General features: G+C 46.0%; 3 protein-coding genes across 3 annotated transcripts; all 3 read right to left on the reverse strand.

Annotated features, from left to right (window-relative positions):
• Positions 1-2673: 2673 nt before the first annotated feature.
• Positions 2674-6263, reverse strand: LOC142767219 (uncharacterized). The gene is made up of 3 exons (XM_075868484.1): positions 6222-6263; positions 5055-5300; positions 2674-4683 (listed from the first exon to the last, which is right to left on the reverse strand). Exons 1-3 carry the CDS (start codon positions 6261-6263, stop codon positions 2674-2676), a joined length of 2298 nt encoding a protein of 765 aa, XP_075724599.1.
• Positions 6264-7713: 1450 nt separating this feature from the next.
• On the reverse strand, positions 7714-9207 carry LOC142769532 (uncharacterized). Its single transcript, XM_075872648.1, has 2 exons — positions 9121-9207; positions 7714-8023 (listed from the first exon to the last, which is right to left on the reverse strand). Exons 1-2 carry the CDS (start codon positions 9202-9204, stop codon positions 7724-7726), a joined length of 384 nt encoding a protein of 127 aa, XP_075728763.1. The 5' UTR covers positions 9205-9207; the 3' UTR covers positions 7714-7723.
• Positions 9208-13243: 4036 nt separating this feature from the next.
• LOC142767222 (uncharacterized) lies at positions 13244-19272 on the reverse strand. The gene is made up of 3 exons (XM_075868490.1): positions 18877-19272; positions 14711-14941; positions 13244-13279 (listed from the first exon to the last, which is right to left on the reverse strand). Exons 1-3 carry the CDS (start codon positions 19252-19254, stop codon positions 13244-13246), a joined length of 645 nt encoding a protein of 214 aa, XP_075724605.1. The 5' UTR covers positions 19255-19272.
• Between the last annotated feature and the right edge of the window lie 645 nt (positions 19273-19917).

Raw genomic sequence — 19917 nt, forward strand, 5'->3', positions numbered from 1 at the left:
AATGCCTCTTTCATTGACCATGGGGGCGTGGCATCACAAGATCCAGATTGAGCTGAATCAAACAGGTGCTCGTCTGCCGTATGTTTTTTTGTTTTTTTGTATGAAAAGAGCAATACTGCGTTGTTTGCTAGGTTTACCATGTTCCGTATACAAAAAAATCGCAGCATATCCACAGAGTGAATTATGATGAGTGGGGCGAAGCTTCCATTAGCCCGTCCATGCTTCCGTCCGTCTGTTCGTTCTTGCTTCCGTCCGTCTACCCAACCATCCATGCGTCCATCCGTGCGTCCATCCGTCTGTCTGTCCACGCGTCCGTCCGTGAGTCCGTCCATCTGTTTGTCTGTCTGTCTGTTCGTGTGTCATCCATCCCTACAACCACGTGTCTATCCATCCGTCCGTCTGCTAGTCTATCTGTCCGTCCGTCCATGGGTCCATCTAGTCAACACTTTGAGTGCCACCATCTCTCATCTCGCATGCCCGGTGGTACATACCCGTTATAGAGTGGGTATGTGCCACCTGTGGCTGCGTACTACTACATACATACTACTACTTACGTACAAGAGATGGACAGACTCATGCCTTAAGGAGCTTCGCCCCTAAAAAAGAGCGACTTAAGATAATTGAACTATATATGCTGTAAAAACTACGGTACACTTCGGAGCCGGCTAGCGAGTCTTGTGGTAATAAAATGTCATCATAAAGAGATACATTCAGACTTTGTCCTCACATAAAGCATTCCTGATTTTGTTAACATTTCTTTTATCGTGTTATGCTGCAGTGCAGCAGAATGACTCTTACTACTGAGAGCCTTTTTTTATTCAAAGCCAAATTAAGACAGCGCACATTGCGTGCTAATTGTCGTGTATTCTTTGTCCATGTAGACTGTAGTGCGCACACAGTGAAGAAACATTCATGAACGCACAGTGCACGACGGCGTTTGGAGAGAGCAAACAAGGTATGCTGCGAAATTCTGCTTGTAGCAACCCATTATCACAAATAAAGGCCGAGAGGTTGACGTCGCACAACATTTATAGCAGATTATCAACCCAGTTCCTGCTCTATATAACAATGGCATCCGCGTGCTGACCCCGCCGCGGTGGTCTAGTGGCTAAGGTACTCGGCTGCTGACCCGCAGGTCGCGGGTTCGATTCCCGGCTGCGGCGGCTGCATTTCCGATGGAGGCGGAAATGTTGTAGGCCCGTGTGCTCAGATTTGGGCGCACGTTAAAGAACCCCAGGTGGTCAAAATTTCCGGAGCCCTCCATTACGGCGTCTCTCATAATCATATGGTGGTTTTGGGACGTTAAACCCCACAAATCAATCAATCCGCGTGCTGGCCAGCAATGCCGCCGTAGCAGACTACCCGGATCAAAACTACACTTCTGAATCATCTGAACACGCGCGAGCTGCCGAAGGCGCATGGTTGCAGCGCTGGCCACATCACTATGTCATGTGCTTCGAGATTTCCCTTAAGCTTGAAACAGCCTTAAATGCTGTTCTCACTGCTTGGTTTGCGATTAAATAATTACGGACGGTTTTTTTTGTTTTTTTGTTGACAGTTGTTTGGTTGAATGATAAGAGAGTTGGTTGCTGGCATTACTACGTATAGCATTCCCAATTTTTTTGCTATCACATACATTCATTTGCTCTTGCAATGGAGCTGGTCGGGCGTCAGCTACAAGTGAAGGGGGAGGGGGGATAAAACAGATGGCTTGGGTGCGCATGACTTCTTACTTCTTTCCTGCCAAGCTATGAACATTAGCAGCCCCATTTACCAGCTGCGTTTTCTTAGACATGCACGACTACCGAAACAAAGCTGACATAAAAAAACTTGATTTTGATTACAATTTTAAATGGTGTATAGTGCGACTATCTCAAGGCGCAGTTTTTTTAGCTTCCCTCTGCTTCGCCCCCCCCCCCCCCCCACATTCCACATTACCCCCGATGACTGGAAAAGTTTTCTCTGTGATATATGACCTATAAGTCAGAGTTATGTGCCGGAGAATTAGCTACGAAACAAGTTAGAATGAACGCAACAGAAAGCCCACAGAATCGTTGTGAAAGTTGCTCATGCTTTCCCGAGGTCCCGTTCATTCCGTGCGCCGTGACGTCACCATCATTCATTGATAAATATGAATTTGGTTGGCCTAATAGTTTAATAAATCGGGGTATTGACCAGTTTGTTGATCTTGGGCACAGCAAGTTCCGATAAACTAGACAGCGAGCATAAATTCAAACGTTTCACACTACTTCAAAGAGTTTTATCCATCATATTACTTTGAAGGCCTTATTCAAGGATTACGGCAAGGTCGCAGTGACGGTAAAGTTCTTCTTATAGGAGCTTTAGTTCGCTTCAAATGGTACGGTATCTCGACATCGTAGTACAATAAACAAAACAAAATATATGAATTTTCCAAGCATGGCTCTTTTAGGGAGTTAGAAGTACGCGCACCTTATTTACCGACTTGTACACGCTGTTGATACAAGGCACAGTTCCTTCGTTATATCATCAATATGTTTTTTATCTTGTACATAAAATTGAGAAAGCAAGCATAATTTCTGCTTGAAAGCACAAATGAATGATAAAACTACTTTTTAGCTTTGTGACATATATGTGACGTTGGTCGTTAAAAGTACAGCAGAAATTAGCAAGCGTTACACGTAGATCCATGAACTAGACTGTCGCGTTAGGCGACTCAAACACGTTGCACTTCGTACTGGGGTTCATATGCGATCCCGGCCAGCATTGGAAGGCGTTCGTGAACGCATCGAAGAGACGCAGGACGGGTGAACACGGCTCGTCACCGTCGCGGCGTGAACTGACATCGTGGCAGCGCATTAAGCACCATGCGATGAAAAACGTCTGCAGCGCCGAGTAATCGTCGAGGCCTGGCAGACGCTGGTCGTTATGGCCAGACTCTGCGAACGCGTCTACCAGCGATGACAGGGAGGCCAGCTCCGGTATAGCGGTGTGGGCCAACTTCGCGTGCTTTTCGAACGCCTTGACGCACTGGTGTGACCAAGCCAGTTCGAACTGCGCTGTGGGCTGTCGCGCGAGATGGCCGAGTGCTAGCTGCGCCGAAGCCATGCCAATTTCTCCTCCGATGGTAGCGTATTTGATAGCACGCGTTAATTCGAAATCGTACATAGGAAACACGAGGGCGAACGGTGACAAGATGAAATCCATAACTTCCGTGTCAAGGTGAAACATGCTGACGCCCGAAAGCACGTCTTCTCCGAGAGTTCCTACACTGGCGTTGAGGGCTCGCAATCTCCGAGACACGATCCTCCAGTTGGTCGCGAATGAATGTGACATGTCAGGCAAATTCTTTGCAGCGTTCTTAAAGTCGTTGCGCTGATGGTATTCCAGTACAAAGAACACGTGATCTGTCTTTCCCCAGTTGGAAACCAGAGAAATAGACTCTGAGAAGTAGGACTGACTGAAGCGACGCACAAATGATTTTCTCACAGCCAGCACGAGGTTCCTCAAATCGTTTCGTACCTCGGCGGTGAAAACTTTAGTGCTGAATTCTGCAAAAATATCTTCTCCGAAAATCTTGTAGGAAAGAAAAAGGCAGTGCTGCCGGAGCTTTATGTCGCTCGCGTCATGGCCGTAGTGATTTCTGAATAGGTCACGGTTAGCAAAGGGAGCGGTGACGCAGACGGCACACCAAGAAACGTATAAGTGCATCTTGCTGTCCCCATATTGCGACCAGAGGGTGAAGAACGCGGCGAGGAAAGGTTTGTTTGACGTGTAATACCTTACTTTGCCTGGTATCCTCAACCGATTAGCGACAAGTACTGTCCAGCTTGAGCTGTCATTACTAAGTTGGTCAATGTCTATCTCTTCGAATGGTGCGCTGTCGCGATGTCGTGACATCACACTCTCCAGCTTCGTGGCCATAAGTTCTTCTACTTCCGTGACTTGAGTGTATGCCTGTTCTTCCGGAACGCCTTTACCATAGTTCCTGAAGATCACGTCAAAGTAACGCCGTTTTGCTTCCCTGGTGTTTAATCGGGCGCGCACGTTTGCTAGCTCTCTGAATGACATAGCGGGCTTGATGCTGACCTTGACCACACGCTTCTCTTCTTTAACGTGGAACTGCAATATGGATGGCCAGTTGAGTTTCGAGTCGAGATACAGCAAGGTGTCCATGACGTCAGGGTTGGATGGCATGCGGGGCCATGTGACCCCGGCTTCCTCGAGGTACGCCCTTACCGTACCCACGTCATCACTGTATCCTACGGTGACCGCGATGCAACTACTAAAAAACCGACCGATTCGATCGCGTTCCTCGCTGTGCCGTTGCTCCAAAGAACGCGTCGCAGTCAGGGTCTTGAAGAGCATCTCCAGTGCTGTCACGTAGAGCAAGAGGCGGGTGGACGTCTCGGAGCTCTTGCCCTTCTTCCATCGTCCACACACAAAGCGACCGAAGTCTTCGCAAGGCGGAACAGACTTGTTCAGGGACCTCCGTGCCAGCTCTGCAAATTCCCGGCAGGCCAGCGTGGTGCACAAGCCGTTCTGTGGCCCTATCAGTTTGGTCATGACCAATGTGATAGTGACTATGAGAATGCCGATGACCATTACGGATAGCAGCCGCCGCACTGGGAACACTTCCTCGGTATGAAGCCTCGATTTGGTGATTGGCACGTACTGAAAGGATGTCGAGGCATCCTGGGGAGTCTGCAATGCAAGCGTGCATGAAACATCTGTTGAGTGAATAATCTGTAACATGTGAAAGCAAAACTACAGGATATGCTTGCGTTACTGCGCGAAATACCGTGACGGGAAGTGCAAGTATTACTCAAAATTCTCGTGATAGGACTTTCTGAGCTTTTCAAAATGAGCCTAATAATCTAAGTCATTTTCTGAAGGCTTCAACTAACAAACCTCATGAACACCGATACATTCAATTGTTTCACTTATCATTTATACTAAGTAGATTAAATTATGTTCATAGCATGTCACGTGAAGTAAGTTCCAAATGATGGGCTTCGGACATACCGTGGTTTGTCATGGCAGCGTTTAAGCATGGGAGTACTTGTTTCACTTACGCCAGTTTTGGTAACGACGGATGATCCTTCATAGAAGCTGGCCCTCTTGCGCCCACCTAGAGACATGACCGGCTCGGTAGAATAGAGAAGTTGATGGTGATGGTAGTCCTGTTCTTGTTGACCTTCTCTTGTGGTTCCCTTGATGAACGACATGAGCAGTGCAAGAGAACGAAGCTTCTTCTTCTGAAAGCAGGTGCCCACGAGGAAGTGCACACCCGCGTTGTGCAGTGATGATGATTCTAGACACTGTGAAAGAAGGGGAGATACCTATTATGGCTTAAAAGTTGAGAGGTTCATTCGAAAAAAAAATATTCGGGGAGTATTTCTGCTATATAAGTACAACTGTCGCGTATCTCGCGTACTTTGCGTTATCGCCACGGCACTTCCCGGTCATGAGGGTGTGCGTGCTATCAGCGCGACACAGCACTCTCGATGAACAAGTGGCGGGAGTAGGGCTTTACAAAAAAGCAGACGCGAGCAAGCTAGATGACGATTGTTCTTGTGCGGCGGAAATACTCCCCGAATACTCCATATCTTTCAAGTGTTGACCTGAATCCCTTTTCTGGCCTGCTGCTCAGTGTTGGTAAGGAGAAGAGTTTATCGAGAGAGGAAGGGTGAAAGTGTTCATCATAGGTTTAGGGCTACTTGAAAGCGAAAGCGTAACATATGTATCCCCGTAGCAATATGTGTATGAGGCGTGCGTACAAACTCACATGCCATGATTTTCGAGCCTTTTCTGATCCTTCTTGCCTCTTCGGCTTCTAGGCCATGGCCGAGTGTGTCCCATTGCACACCCTTGCTGCGTTACTACGTAGCCGTGATAAGGCAGAGTCACTCGAACGCTGTCTTTTCAGATTTTCTTTCTAGTCACGCGATCACTGCATAGACAGCCTACACGTCGCGCGACCATTCAGGCAGTTATTTTGATTTTCTTACATAGCCGAACACCTGAAATGCGAAGTGGACGCGCAGCTCTCGTGCTCATCCGATATATTTTGAAGGAGCGTTTTTTGCGGAACAAGTATACAATAGTGTATGGTCGTCATGACAGGCGAAATGTCGCATAAAAGACGCAATATTTCATGCACAGGCATGAGCAGGTTTCCCCTCTACGTAGGGGAGGGGGAGTTTCGTCGTAGCGCCTGCCACGGGTGGAATAGATGTTACCCCCCTCTCCTTTAGGTAACTACGGGTGCGCCCCACAACCATGCCCGCCTCGTGCGCACGTATATGATTGCGCGGCACAAGTGCGGAATTGGACCACGCATGTGAAATCGCGTATCGAGTGGGTGGATGAATGCTGCCAAGCATGCGCCCAGCTGTAATTCATCGTCATTATCACCCACACCATCAACAAGTGTGCAGCTATAGATACGTCGCCTCTCGAGCTCCGATGATGATTATCATGATAATAAAATATCCACACCGAATGATTTTTGCTTTCAAGTCGTCTCGGGTGAATGCAGAAGAGACCCAGGAAGTTTTTCTATTCACAACGCTGTCCTTAAAAGGAAGCTTTTATAACGTCGAAGCTGTAAAAGCTGAGCCGTAATTTGCACGGCCTATCAAATTACGGGTATGTGCCACTGTATGGCCTACAAGAAAACTATCATCAGCGAAACAGGGTACGTGCCATAGAAATTTGGTAACTGCCGCTACTCAGAACTGGTTCACTAAAAATGAAGAAGTCGACAGTTAGCCAAACAAATAGCTGCGAAGCGTCTAATCAGTCGTCAGAGCATCGCATTCTTTGAAGAAGATGAGTACCGCGGGTGGACAACTGAGAAAGATAACAGAGACATGAGCGCAACCAAGGTAGGTTGGGGTGTTTACCCGCCCCCCCCCCCCCCGCCGCCTTCCAGTCGAACTTTTTTCAATTTAGCTCTCGTATATACAAAAGCACACATACACACGCACGCACGAAAATACATAAAGTATGGTCACCCCCCCCCCCCCCCCCGCAACAGGAAAAAAAAGTGATAACAAAATTGCTACAATCTTTCTATACAGAAAAGTTGAAGCCAAGTTCAACCTCGCTACAGCGAAGTTCTGTCTAGATACAGCAATAAATAAGCCTGAGCCCAATCAGCTTAGCTGTGCGTTCAGCTTTATGCAAGTTCGGAGCTAGTTTATTCGTGTAAGAGCATTAATTAGGGCAGCAGAGCACATGGACAAACTCCCCGAAAAACTGAACGTAGACAGATGGTGTCTGTTTTGAAGACGAGCGTTCCAAGGATCTCGTTTGCGACCTGTTTAGGCAAGGGGTGGTTGAAGGAAAGAAGTCGTTTAGAAATTTTTGGATTGCAGAAATCATCGGTGAATGTTTGACACGATTTCGTCTTGTCGCGAACATGCGAATCTACAGCACATTGTCATCATAGGGTCCACTGCCTATTCTTTACTCTCCTGTAATAAAAAATTCTATACAAATAAAAACAGTGACCAATATTTCGAAAAAAAAAACAAAATATTAGCAGCTTATTGATTGGGTATATATGCAGAAAGATTTGCAACGCGTATTGCTTCTACCTTTGTCACATTTCGCTCTTACCCTTCGTGATTCCCTTCAAGTTCAGAAACTGGTTTACGTGGCGCTAAAATGACCTCCGGCACAGCATTTGGGAAGGCACCATGCGAATACGAGGAACGAAAACACCATTGTATTGCTGTCATTTTTTCTCGCTGCCGCCTCGCTTGCACGCTGCATCGCACTCTTCGATTGAGGCAAACGTGTTGCCGGGCGCGAGGCATAGCTGGCGCTGCAGGCGCTCGGCACTGGCTTCGACGCACTCGAAGCCGTCGCCACCGCGTTTCTGCGCCGCGAAGAACGGGAAACGCATCTTGGCGGGGGAGCAGGGCGCAGATCTTGCGGCCCTGCATGCGGACGGAGCCGCCACCTCTCGGGTGTCGTTCGCGGATGGTGGCTTGCAGGTCTCGAGGCACGCGGTCTTGCTCGTGAGCTCCTGGCCCTGAAAGTAGAGACCGCAGAACTGTTGTACTATCAATGCTATCGATAGTTGTGTCACTTTCGAGCTATCCATGGCAACAAAAACTATTGATAGACATATCGATAGTACAAGCGATAGTTAAGTCACTTTTGTATTTTAGATTTATCGGTGGTATAAAATTAACCACGCGAATTCATTGCACCATAAACGTGTGAACAGGAGGAGTAGGCTGAAAACCAAGAAAGTGAGCATGCTTGTGTTATTTTGCCAGGATGCTTGGATCACTGATAGTAATGAAGTTGAACTCTTCAACTATAGCGGAACAGAAAGCGTTACATGCGGTGGAGCAGCGCGGCTTTAAAGTAATATTGATTTCGCGATGTCAACTGGTTGGTTGCGAAACTTTATTGTGGTCCTGCAAGGCGACCATTAGCGCGCAGCGGGCGACTCCCGCGTCGGGACCATCAAGCCAAGCCTTTCGGCCGCTCCGCGGGCCTGCTAGACGGCCCAATGTTGGTCGGCCAGGAGGGAGCTGAGTAGGGCCGCCTGCCATCTGACTGAAGTAGTGCCGGCGTTAGTTAACATTGACATGCACTCGCAGAGCATGTGCGGTAGCGTGGCCTATGTCCCCATATTCGGGGCAAGCGCCTCTGGGGATCACGTGAGGATAAATAGCGTGAAGAAAGCTTAGGTTAGGGTACGTGTCCGTCAACAAGAAAAAAAAAAAAATCCAGAACAACTTTTTCTAGTTGCGAGGTGTAACTGGTTACTTTTGAATATGATTGTACATATATAGATGATATATTCCGTTAATTTCGCTGCGCAAATCACTTAATTTTCTTGCAGAAAAAATTTGCTCATAGGTTAAACGATCTGGTTATTGCTGATAGTATAGCTGTCGCAAATGTCACTGGCCAACAATGCATAATTATTCACAGCGCAACAGGTATTATCGATAGTATCGATTACGTTATTGATACTACTTTTGATAGTTTATTGATAGTTTCTTTACACCAATAATAGATTCAAAAACACAATCAATACACAAACAATAGCTTCAAAAAAAAAGGTGATTGATTGTATGGATGGTCAATTTACCGATAGATTTGCATCACTACCTGCGAGACCTTCATGCAGTTGCCGCGGTGGAAGTTCCACTCGACGCAGCTGTTGCCATCCCAGAACCACAGCTCGTGCTTCATGTCGCGCCTGCATGAGCCCGAAAACCCAAATATACCAAGAAACATCAAACATAGTTCACTAAATCACTCTTCATGAACAACATAATGCTAATACCGCAAGCAATGCTTACTTTATCCTTAAAAAGGACAGTGAAGCAATACATCGACTCAGTTCCTGGTTAGTTATCCTTTCAGAAATCTGTTATAATAATTATACCATCACAGTTTGAATGAAAGAAGAAAAAAATCATGATGTAACGAATTTCAGTTTTCTTGCACGCTTTGCCACATCGATTCAATGCAACTCGAATTTTCTGAAGCTTGGTATGCTAAGACACTGGGTTCCTTAGAACACAGTGGAAAGGATTTATACCGATAAACCATTACAGATAGACACTGGTAGATGCCGCCAATATGTGTGACGTCACAGTGAGCCGGCGCATGAATATCAAGATGGCGTAGCTGCCTGTATTTTATTTTCGCACGTTTTCTCGCTCATTAAGTCTCTCCTCGGGGTAAGAAGTAGTCTTTTGTTCTTGTGAAATTCTAGCTTACTTGTAGAAGTGAAATAGTTTTTTTTTCTCTTTGGTATCCCTGTCAATTCAGCACATGTGAAATTAAGAGACAGGATGAGAACAGAGTGTGTCAGAGAACAAATGGGGGTAGAAGATATTATAGTGGAAATCAAGAAGACGACATGGACATGGGCCGGGCACGTAGCGCGTCGGCAGAATAAGCGCTGGTGATTAACGGTAACAGACTGAATTTCAAGAGAAGGCAAACACGCGAGGAGAATACAGAAAATTAGGCGGGCAGATGAGATGAAGAAGTCTGCAGGCACTACGTGGCAGCTAAAAAAAGCGCAGGACCGTGTTGATTGGTGGAACACGAAAAAGGTCGTTGCTCTTCAGTGGGCGTAGTCAGGCAGACAACGATGATGAAGTTCAGCGTAGACTAATTGAGCCCGCTCGAAGAATCACGTTAGAGAGGAGGAATTGATTGACCAAACACTGTAAGTTAGTGTTTGTAAGCGCCATCACTGTGCACACTGAGTGATTCCGTAGCTTCAGAGCTCTATACAACGCACGATCGTGTGTGTAAGCCTTTATATGTGTCCATTTGAATTCAGCTTTGTCATATGCGTGAGCTTAAATTGCGACAGTAACGGGAAGTGATAGAATAAATGGAGTAAGAGAGAATCTAAACGAAGGTAGATAAAATAATTTCTAGGTCTAAAAGTAAGGAGGGGGGGAGGGGGCTTGCGTTTTAGTCGTAACACTGTAATGTCCTGCTAGTACACACAAAACGTTGTTAGCTTAATTGTTCAGTGGTAGGTATAGAGCTAGATGTCTCGCAGAAGCCGGACATACATCTATCACACTCATAATGTACGCTTCGTCTAAAGCGCTTTGAATAAGGCTTGCAAGAGCTACTTATTAGAGCTAGTGATTCTGTCATGTCTAAGCATTCAATTCAGTATTTCACTGTAAGTAATTAATGTTGGGATTTCAATATTGTGGTTAAATAAGACAGTTGGTGCAACACACCGCAAAAGTATACGAAACGACCGACTCAGGAAGCACTCATTGTCAATAAAGGTTCTTGCAGATTGCACGCAGTTGTTATCGCACTGCGAAGATTATGGACGCATTCCGCAGTTCCGTAGCACAGATGCACTTTGCAAATCTAAATAGACAGTAGTCAGACAATAAAACTGGAGGTAACAGAACCGGGCAAGATAAGTGCGCAAGCACATTTATCAGTGTTCTCTCGGTGTATAGGTCTGACAGATAAAGCAAAATTCTTTTTCATTAGTTAAAGTTGCGCTAATTAATTAGTTCCAATAAAAAGACGCTTCATTGTTGTGTTGTTTCGGCATGGTACTAACTTGTGAAAAGTTTGGCTATACGTGCGTGATTCTGAGCTTGTGGGAAAATTTCCGGTCAACATCAGTTGTAAGTTGAGCGGCTGTCATTCCGATTCTGTTTTCGCTGTTTTTCCGTTCATACTTTTCCATCAAAGTATAGGTTTTTACGGGTTACGCCTTTCTGCACTATCGCCAAGTAGTACCTGGACATCTATAGCTGTTTTAGGGGCGAAGCTCGTTAAAGCGGCACCCGTTCGTCCCTCGTCGTAGTACGTACATGTCTTACGCTTTGACCTGCAAGGTGGTGCCGGTGGGAGATTTCTCCTGTGCGTTGTCAAACAATGAAAAATTCGCAGCGTGCGCGTTAGCTAAAAGCCGAATTCTCCTGTTTCTCATTCCCCATTAGCAGCCATTGGCATGTACATTGAGCAATATCTGACAAGAAAGGGTTGCCACGTTATACTCGCTCGGCGTAACCTCCTTGGTTTTAGAGAGGTTTAGCGAGCGTTGGGCCGCAGTGCCATGAATACAGTGAACTGGTATATACCATGAACTCGAGGTGGTTAAAATTGGGAAGTAGACACGAAGCGCGAGCCGTAAGAAAGTGTGCGTGTACCACCTCTCGTTTAGTCCTTGGAATGTCCGCTGGATGGTGGTGGTTCTATATGCGGATATATGATGAAAAGATGTGAGATGGTGGTACTTGGAGGGTTGACTAGATGGAAGAACGCACACACAGATGCATTGATGGACGCACAGATGGCTGCACGGACGGATGGACGCATGGACGGACGCAGGGGCGGATGCATGGACGGACGCAGGGACGGACGCATGGTTGGACGTGCGGACGCACGAACAGACTCACGCACGGACGGGCAGATGGACGCAGGGGCGGCCACACAGACGGACGCATAGACGGATGGATGCTTCGTTCCACTCTCCATCATACACTTCGTGGATATGCGGCCATTGTTTTCACGTCGGGAATTGTTTACGATTGCAAACGCGTTAATACACAAACTGTCCCAGATTGTGAGGTTCTGACTCGGTGAATGCTGACACGCCGGCGTCGCATAATGCCAACGGCAGCATGGCACAAGACCACTTCGTGTCTGCTGTAGACGTGTCATCAGAAACGCGCGTCTGTTACTTGCAACATAACAAACCTCTAAAGTGATATGCTTATACGAAACGTATGGACCGTCTTCCCGAAGAGAACCCTGATGGAATGCGAAGCCGCAGCGGTGCGCACAAGGTCTTGACTTAGTTGAAACGGGCATGGACGCGGGTGTTGAAAGAACGGTTTGAACCGAAACTTAGTGTAGTGTTTACTAGAATAACGTTTGTTTGAAACGCAACGACACAGGAGCTGGGTTACGTTTCGTGTAAGTTTCATCACAGATAAACGAGTTGAAAGAGTAGAAAGATTCTGTGACGTGTTTGCAGCAGGTGTACAGACGGCTGTTGCGGACGCGCAACTAAAATTGTCTAGCATGTCCACTCGACGTGCGGTTGAGTGTTGCGGGTGGTGGAGAGGGAGTAGCGAGAGAGAAGTGTGTTGCGAGAGGGCGGAGGAGCCGGCAGTTGCTGCGGGTGAGAGAGAGTGACGTCAACGCACAGCTACGACTTGACCTACTTGGCCACTCCAACGCCTGTGGCGAGGGGGTTCGTATAGACGCACGAGACAGCTTTACCCAGGCTAGTCAAAGAGCTACTCCACATCTATAATGCTTCTCGGAAATGCGGTGGTTATAATGGTGGCTGACACTCTGTGTTGCAGCATTTGGCGCAAAGCCTTTGCGGTTGCCGTATGTGACTGCTCACAGGATCGTTTCGCGATGCAGAAATGCCGGTACGCGATTGATTTGATTTGATTTGATTGATACGTGGAGCATAACGTCCCAAAACCACTATATGATTATGAGAGACGCCGTAGTGGAGGGCTCCGGAAATTTAGACCACCTGGGGTTCTTTAACGTGCACCCAAATCTGAGCACACGGGCCTACAACATTTCCGCCTCCATCGGAAATGCAGCAGCCTCAGCCGGGATTCGAACCCGCGCCCTGCGGGTTCGGTACGCGATTGAGGCTTACGCGACACCGACTAGTAGCTACTGATGAAGCGCTATTTCAAGCTATGTATTATGCACCAGAAACTACCACTCGTGCCTTTATGTTGCATGAAATGTTCCTTTAAATGCCTTCTCCAACTTTCATATAAAATATTTTCTGTAAATACGAGAGTCATCAGAACACTTACAAAAAATGACTGTTAATCGAATATTTTTTATACTTGCATCTGCTGATGCAACAAAAACGACGACGACGACGACGACGACGACGACAACAACAACAACAACAACAACAACAACAACAACAACAAAGATGAAATAGTTTGTCTTATTGTGTATGTGCTTGCGTATGTGGTGCGTGTTTGTGCGCGCACCAAAATATTATACCTGCTCCAAATCTTCATCATTTTTACTAGTATAGCGCAACACGACAAGGACACACACAAAGGAGAGATGCGTGGTGCGCTATACCAGTGAAAATGATGAATCTCAGCCAACTAGCCCGGCAACGTGCCTTAGCAAACTCCAAATCTTATTTCTTCTTTGTCGGAAAAAGCATTGATCAGAACAGCGAGTGTGTCAACTATATAATTAAAATTTCAGTTCACGGAAACATTACGTGTTTTTATGAGAGATCCATGCGAAACACAAAAAAAAAAAATGAACCCAGAGAGCCACAGTACGTTGTCTACTGGTATGTTAAGCGCAGTTGTGCTTTAGGATAAAATTCAGACTTTAATTTCATCTTCTTATGATGACAATCTCTCCAAACTAAGTTCCGTAAAACATTGCCTAGAATTCTTTCAAATTCACCACCTTGAAAGTTTCTTCTAAACGTGCACGCAGCATGTAGAAAACGTGTGCATGCCGTTTATTCTAGTTCGTTTTCACTCATGTTCTTTCTGCTTTTGCTACGAATAATTTATACCAGCTGCGCAATTTCATATACACTCCCAATGGCTTCAAACATGTTTTCTTTACTATTTGACTGTGCAATATATGAACGAGTTTTGGCATACATGAAGACCATGCTGAGTGCGAAGTTGTTTTACGCCGACCACGCAATTAGCTGATTGATGACATAGATGCGATCATTTGTTCGACCTTAGATTTTGAGAAAGGCTCATTCTCTAATTGGACCAACTTTCAGCCTCCCACTCAAAATGGCTTTTAGAAAAGAGAAAGCAAATTTTGATTATCCTGTTTTCGAAAGACCCCATTCTTACTATAATGCCATTTTTTCAGTCTGGCACGTATAACATTATGAAGCATTGCGTACATATATATTGTTACGAGGTTTTGTAATTCAGCACCGCCACAAGCTTCTGTTAGAGTGATAGTAGCTTTATTTCTGGGCGTTCTTCTTTCTTGCCAAACCGCTTTTGTCTTCTTCATTATTACACAAGGGGCTTCTATTTCCTCGATGCAGTGCGTTTAGTCATGGCTACATGCAATGAAATTCTCTAAATTTGATCAGAAGATAGGTTTGGCCAGCCAAGTTCATGGGAGTCGAGTTAGGCACACCGCTGATTCTGCGATCTCTATCGTATCAAAAAGAAAGAAAAAAAATAATATGCGTTAGTCTCACTCGCCTCGAGCAAACAGTGAAAGACGCCGGCATAGAGCACTGCCTGGAAGGGGTCTTTCTTGCCATGCAGCTGCGCCGGCAGTGCTCTAGAGAAGTGAACCGGTTGCGTCCTCGGTTGCACAACAGTGGTCCGGCGTGCGGAGTGGGTACGCACGATCCGATAGTCCAGTCGTAGTAGTGCCGCTGAGCTCCGCCTCCGGCACAGTAGATGAACGAGAACTGGTCGCAGTTCTGTCGACAATTGAAGCCGCGAATATAAAGTCTATTACTACAATTGGCAACACTTCTAAATTTATAAACCATAAAGGCGACTATTTCTATCAATAGAAAGCCTGGAAGTGTCTTTCTTGACTCCCCCAGTCATCGTTGTAGCGTTTCGTGGTTTAGAGCAATAAAACAGTGACCCTTGCGAGTTAAACCATAAAGCACCATGTGGCATGATCAACAATGAACCGTATTGGCACTGGCAGACATTATACCTTCAAGGCTTGGACCCCATTATGTTGGCTCATTGTTTATTAGCAGCCGTAACGGGAAGAGTGGATGTTAGTAAGTGCCGACTTTCCGCTCGCTTTCCTCAGTTTCCTGCCATAATATGGTCGTTTTGCGAAACACATCCGCGTCTGGACCAACCAAGTTAGTCTCATATCTGTACGTTTTTTTGCGCGTACAAGTGCATCAAGCCGGTAAAGTTTGACGAAACTTCCCAATGCAATCTTGTCCGAAGTGAGTCAACGCAGGTATTTCATAAGCGACCTGGTAACTACAACACGTTGCCGAATCTATGACGCCACTAGCTTTACACTCGAAACACAGCACATGCAAAACTCGTGCTTCTGGCTGAAGGATCTCAAGACGGTAAAAATTATAGGGTCCATGCAAATGCGTTAGGTCAGCATGCAATCATTTAGAAAGGCTTCAGACAATAGTCTCACATTTGGTGACCAAAGAATCACTTTCATTTATTTACTCGTTGATGCTGAAGACAATATGGTTACACTTACCGACGTATGTGTCCAAGTTGCATGCCTTTATGGCGAGGCTCTGAACACAAGTTATTCACACTGATGAACGTGTAAGAGCTTCGCGCACCTATTTCGGGGATCCGAAGACAATAAGAATACGCTTACAGGCGAATGTGTCTCGAGTTGCCTGTACTTATTCAGAGATTCTGGAGGCAATTGCATCTCACCAACTGACGAAAGTGGAAGTTGCACACACGTCTGCTGAGGTGCTGAAAACAATGGGGCCACACATAATGCCGTTTTGGTCGAGCCTTGCTAATTACCGAGTCTTGATACAATGGTGCGGACTAAACTTGGTTCTTTTCAACCAGAATAACAACGCGTCTCTGAAGGCGTTCTAATCTCAGGGCTCCTATCTAAAGACTTGATTTAAATTTACATAAATGATTGTGGAAACCCTCGCTGCATGAGTCGCGCTTGCACGTTCGAGCGAAAACAAAGGGGTAGTTCGAAGCGGTGCCAATTTCGCGCTTCAAGTGTCCGTATAATTGAATCGAGTAACAGGAATTGGCAATGGGTGTCACTGGATTGTCTGAGAAAACGGATTAATGGCGCTCTAAAGCGAGCGCCCATTGGTACATGACGCTTATAGTGAGAAAATCACTTTCAAGCACCTCAAGCACCACAATATATAAAGCAAATAGGCAGTGTACCTATAGATTGCTGTGTTTTTTGAAGAAGAGAAGAATCTTGCTAAAAGGCTCACTGTAAATGTGTTAGCAATTCTTCGCCAAATCACCGCAAATTGTCTGCCCCCCCTGTCATGTGAGATGCTCATCGCTATAGAAAAACCAATTTTATACAATTTACTGCCACTCCTTGTGAAGGTGGGTGACTATGCTGTGTGGTGTGGTACGGTGGTAACCCTCCAATTTTTTTCACCGACGCAACACGTACAACAATGCGCTTGCACCACCGTTTCGAGTGCTAGAGTTCCTTCGTGTGTCACTCTAAGAAAAAATGGAGTACTTGGGGAATATTTATTTCACACAACAATAATCGTCTTGTACTTCGTGTACTTCCTCACGTTATCAGCTTTATGACCACGTTTCCTATAGTTGGCGGTAAGGAACGGCGTGCGCGTTATCAGTGTGACATAGTACTATTGATGAAAAAGTGGCAAGCGCCGGGTTTTGAAGAAACGAAACGCGAACAAATCAGATGACGATTATTGTTGCGTGGCAGAACTACTCCCCGAATACTCCGTTTTTTAGAGTGTAGAATTCCAGTTTCTTAAAACCACATTTATCACCTCCCCGTTTAAGCAGAGCAATGACTTTTTGTTTGCAATGAGATAGAGGTCTGGGTCTGCTTGTATACGTAACGTTGAAATGATCCACCAGCGGAAAGGATGAAGGACAGAAGTGGCATACACAACGACATAATGCTGGATGTCTGAACATTGTCGTTATTCATGCCATTTTCCTCCTTTGCCCTCTGTTTTTGCTGACTGATTCATTACTTTAAGCGACTTTTTGTGTGGTGCGAGAAGGTTTTCCACATTGCGTGTTCCCAGGAGTGTTTAAAAAGCAAGTGGTTCTGCAGAGTGAACATGGTAACATCGGCGTCGCGAAGATTTTGATAAGATTCGGTGGTAGAACGTGCGCGGCAGCTTCGCTTGTCGCGCATTAGAGCACAGCGTTGGACCTCCATTTCTTTTAGTTTTGCGCGTGACGTTCGGCCGCCGTTAGGATAGCTTCACTGGTGCAGCGTCACGTCATGGACACCGCATCAGAATTAGAAGAAATTATTTGTTTGATGCAATTGAGATGAGATGTCATACTGCCTCATTATTAAAAGAATGTTCAGTGAATTTTCGCACAAACAAAAAAGATAATAAATAAAATCTTACAAAAATGCAAATATAAAAGATTAATATAACAATTATTTGCTGGTTTTACCGACTTCATCATCTAGGTTTAACTGTGGTCGCAACCTTGCATCGGTCCAAAGTACATTCGTGTTTCTGGCATTAAAAAAAAGTCCTAAATAAATAACTAATGAGCATTCTCCATACTACTACTGCGGCATATGAAAGGGAAAAAGTACAATTTCGTTACAATGTGTCAGATACAACTCAAATGCATATTGATCCAAGTTGCTGGTAATTGAGGCGGGGAGGTCTGACGGGGCTATTGATGTAAACGAAAGAGGCTAAAGCTGGCGGTGACGCAACCTTGAAACTCATATGAGTCAATCCAGAATGCGAATACAAATCGGTCATCAAGGAGCGTTCGATTGGCATTCGAAGTTTTGAATATTCCGACGACATAGTGATAGTCTCTTGTATGTCCGATAAAAGAGCACTCAAAACGCTTCCATGGGGCTTGTTCGCCTCATTGGTACAGTGGCCCCGCCGTGGTGGTCTACTGACTAAGGTGCTCAGCTGCTAACCCAAAGGTCGTGGGACCGAATCCCGGCTGCGGCGGCTGCGTTTTCGATTGAGGCGAAAATGCTGTAGGCCAGAGGGCTCAGACTTGCGTGCACGCTATAGAACCTCAGGTGATCAAAACTTCCGGAGCCCACCACTACGGCGTCTCTAATAATCATATGACGGTTTTGGGACGTTGAATCTCACATATCAATCATTGAATCAGTGGTACAGTGGTTCTCAGCTGTTGATCCGAAAGTCATGGTTTTGACGCAGGTCGCCATGGCCACATTTCGAAAGAGCGCTCGTTAGAAAACACCGGATGGTCGACATTTCCGGAGCCCTCCACCAAGACGTGTTTCATAAATATATCGTGGTTTTAACGGGTAACAAAGCACGTTGAGGGGCTAGCTTGTGATACATTCCTACTTATAATATCCTTTCATTATTGTGGCGGGAACAGGATAGAGAATTTCATTATACATGATTGACGCTGACTCTAACTACGTATGTTTATTGAAAGCGATTTTTAACAAATTAACACAATCACCGTATGCACAATCATATATAAGGGTACATTATATTAGGTATAAGGGCTACAACAGCTAATAGTTTTAAAAAATAATAAGTGAAGTTAGTGTAATTTCAACGAACACATTCGTGGTCAGTGCCAGTCCTGTTATTGCCTTCTCGTTCCTGTCCTCGTCGTAAGTAGCAACAAAGTATTTCACGTAACATTGGATAGCAAAACCATAAATACTTTTACTGACCGCCTTGTTGAATGGCTTCGTTCTGTTGCTTTTGGCGCGACGTTGTTTAGCCTCGCCCTCCAATGGCGATGCCGTGACCTTCACCGCTTGTATCGGGCCTTCGGTGGCCACAGCGGCACGGCTGTCCTGGACCGCCGCTCGGCTGACGTCTTCTCCTTCAAGCTCGCTCCGCGAGGGCCAGTTGCTGATCGCCCCCATGGTGATCACGAGCATCACGCAGACGCAGAACAGAGCGCTGCCGAACATAATCCGCGGCAGGAGGCTTAAGGGCTGCTCCTGGAGCGGCTGGGCGTCGGACGCATGGATGCGGATGGCGGGAGACATCCTGAGCGCAACACGACCGACACTCGCCCTTGGCGTTCCTTGAATGGCGGCCATCACGACTCCGACGGTGTCCGCGAGAACTCTGCGCGTGCACAAATGCAGATGATGGTGACTGTGGTGATTATCGTAACACCAGTAATGCCCATACCTACTCGGAGGGATATACATATATTTTGTCGTAATCCAGAAATATTTTAAATTCTATATTTTTTAGCTGTAACCGTTTACGCTCGAGGTAAGGCCCATGATAGAATGGAATAAGCAAGCTTTAGCGAGAGCCGTTGGGGTGTGAACCTGTTTTTTTATCGTCCCGTAAAGGAGGCTAGAAACACACACAATTTGTAGATTGTCGAAAATGCGCCAACTGAGCATGGTTCTTAATAGTGACAGTTCTAGCGTCTCTAAGTTACTTTCGGTGAGCGCATACGCTCCTCATGCTTGTAGTAGGTGTATTCCCCATTCAACAGCACACGTAAACATACTTGGCTCGAATGCTTAATCACACGTATTGAACCTCGTCAATCACGGAGGACCAACGTGCGTCTGGCATGTGCATCCTCACAATAATTGCACCCTGTATAACGGGAAGCACGTGGTGTTTAAAAAAAAAAAAAAAACGCCAGGCCTAGGCGGAAGGCGCAGCACAGTCACAGCGAAAGCTATAAGAGCGGCCTTTCAGAACCTTTCAAAACACTCACTGAGTAACTACTGCAAACA

This window comes from Rhipicephalus microplus, chromosome 1, assembly GCF_043290135.1.
Source record: "Rhipicephalus microplus isolate Deutch F79 chromosome 1, USDA_Rmic, whole genome shotgun sequence".
Lineage (NCBI taxonomy): Eukaryota > Metazoa > Arthropoda > Arachnida > Ixodida > Ixodidae > Rhipicephalus > Rhipicephalus microplus.

What these genes read in the sequence shown, in the direction of transcription:
- LOC142769532 (XM_075872648.1), bottom strand. Translation starts at nt 9,204, where the DNA reads ATGAAGCACGAGCTGTGGTTCTGGGATGGCAACAGCTGCGTCGAGTGG. An exon ending in ACTGCATGAAGGTCTCGCAG is followed by an intron (nt 8,024 to 9,120) that starts GTAGTGATGCAA and finishes CTCTACTTTCAG; the next exon opens with GGCCAGGAGCTCACGAGCAA.
- LOC142767222 (XM_075868490.1), bottom strand. Translation starts at nt 19,254, where the DNA reads ATGGCCGCCATTCAAGGAACGCCAAGGGCGAGTGTCGGTCGTGTTGCG. An exon ending in CGAAGCCATTCAACAAGGCG is followed by an intron (nt 14,942 to 18,876) that starts GTCAGTAAAAGT and finishes AATTGTCGACAG; the next exon opens with AACTGCGACCAGTTCTCGTT. An exon ending in TCACTGTTTGCTCGAGGCGA is followed by an intron (nt 13,280 to 14,710) that starts GTGAGACTAACG and finishes TCGTATTTACAG; the next exon opens with AAAATATTTTATATGAAAGT.
- LOC142767219 (XM_075868484.1), bottom strand. Translation starts at nt 6,263, where the DNA reads ATGGTTGTGGGGCGCACCCGTAGTTACCTAAAGGAGAGGGGG. An exon ending in GTTACCTAAAGGAGAGGGGG is followed by an intron (nt 5,301 to 6,221) that starts GTAACATCTATT and finishes CTTCTTTCACAG; the next exon opens with TGTCTAGAATCATCATCACT. An exon ending in CCGTCGTTACCAAAACTGGC is followed by an intron (nt 4,684 to 5,054) that starts GTAAGTGAAACA and finishes CTTGCATTGCAG; the next exon opens with ACTCCCCAGGATGCCTCGAC.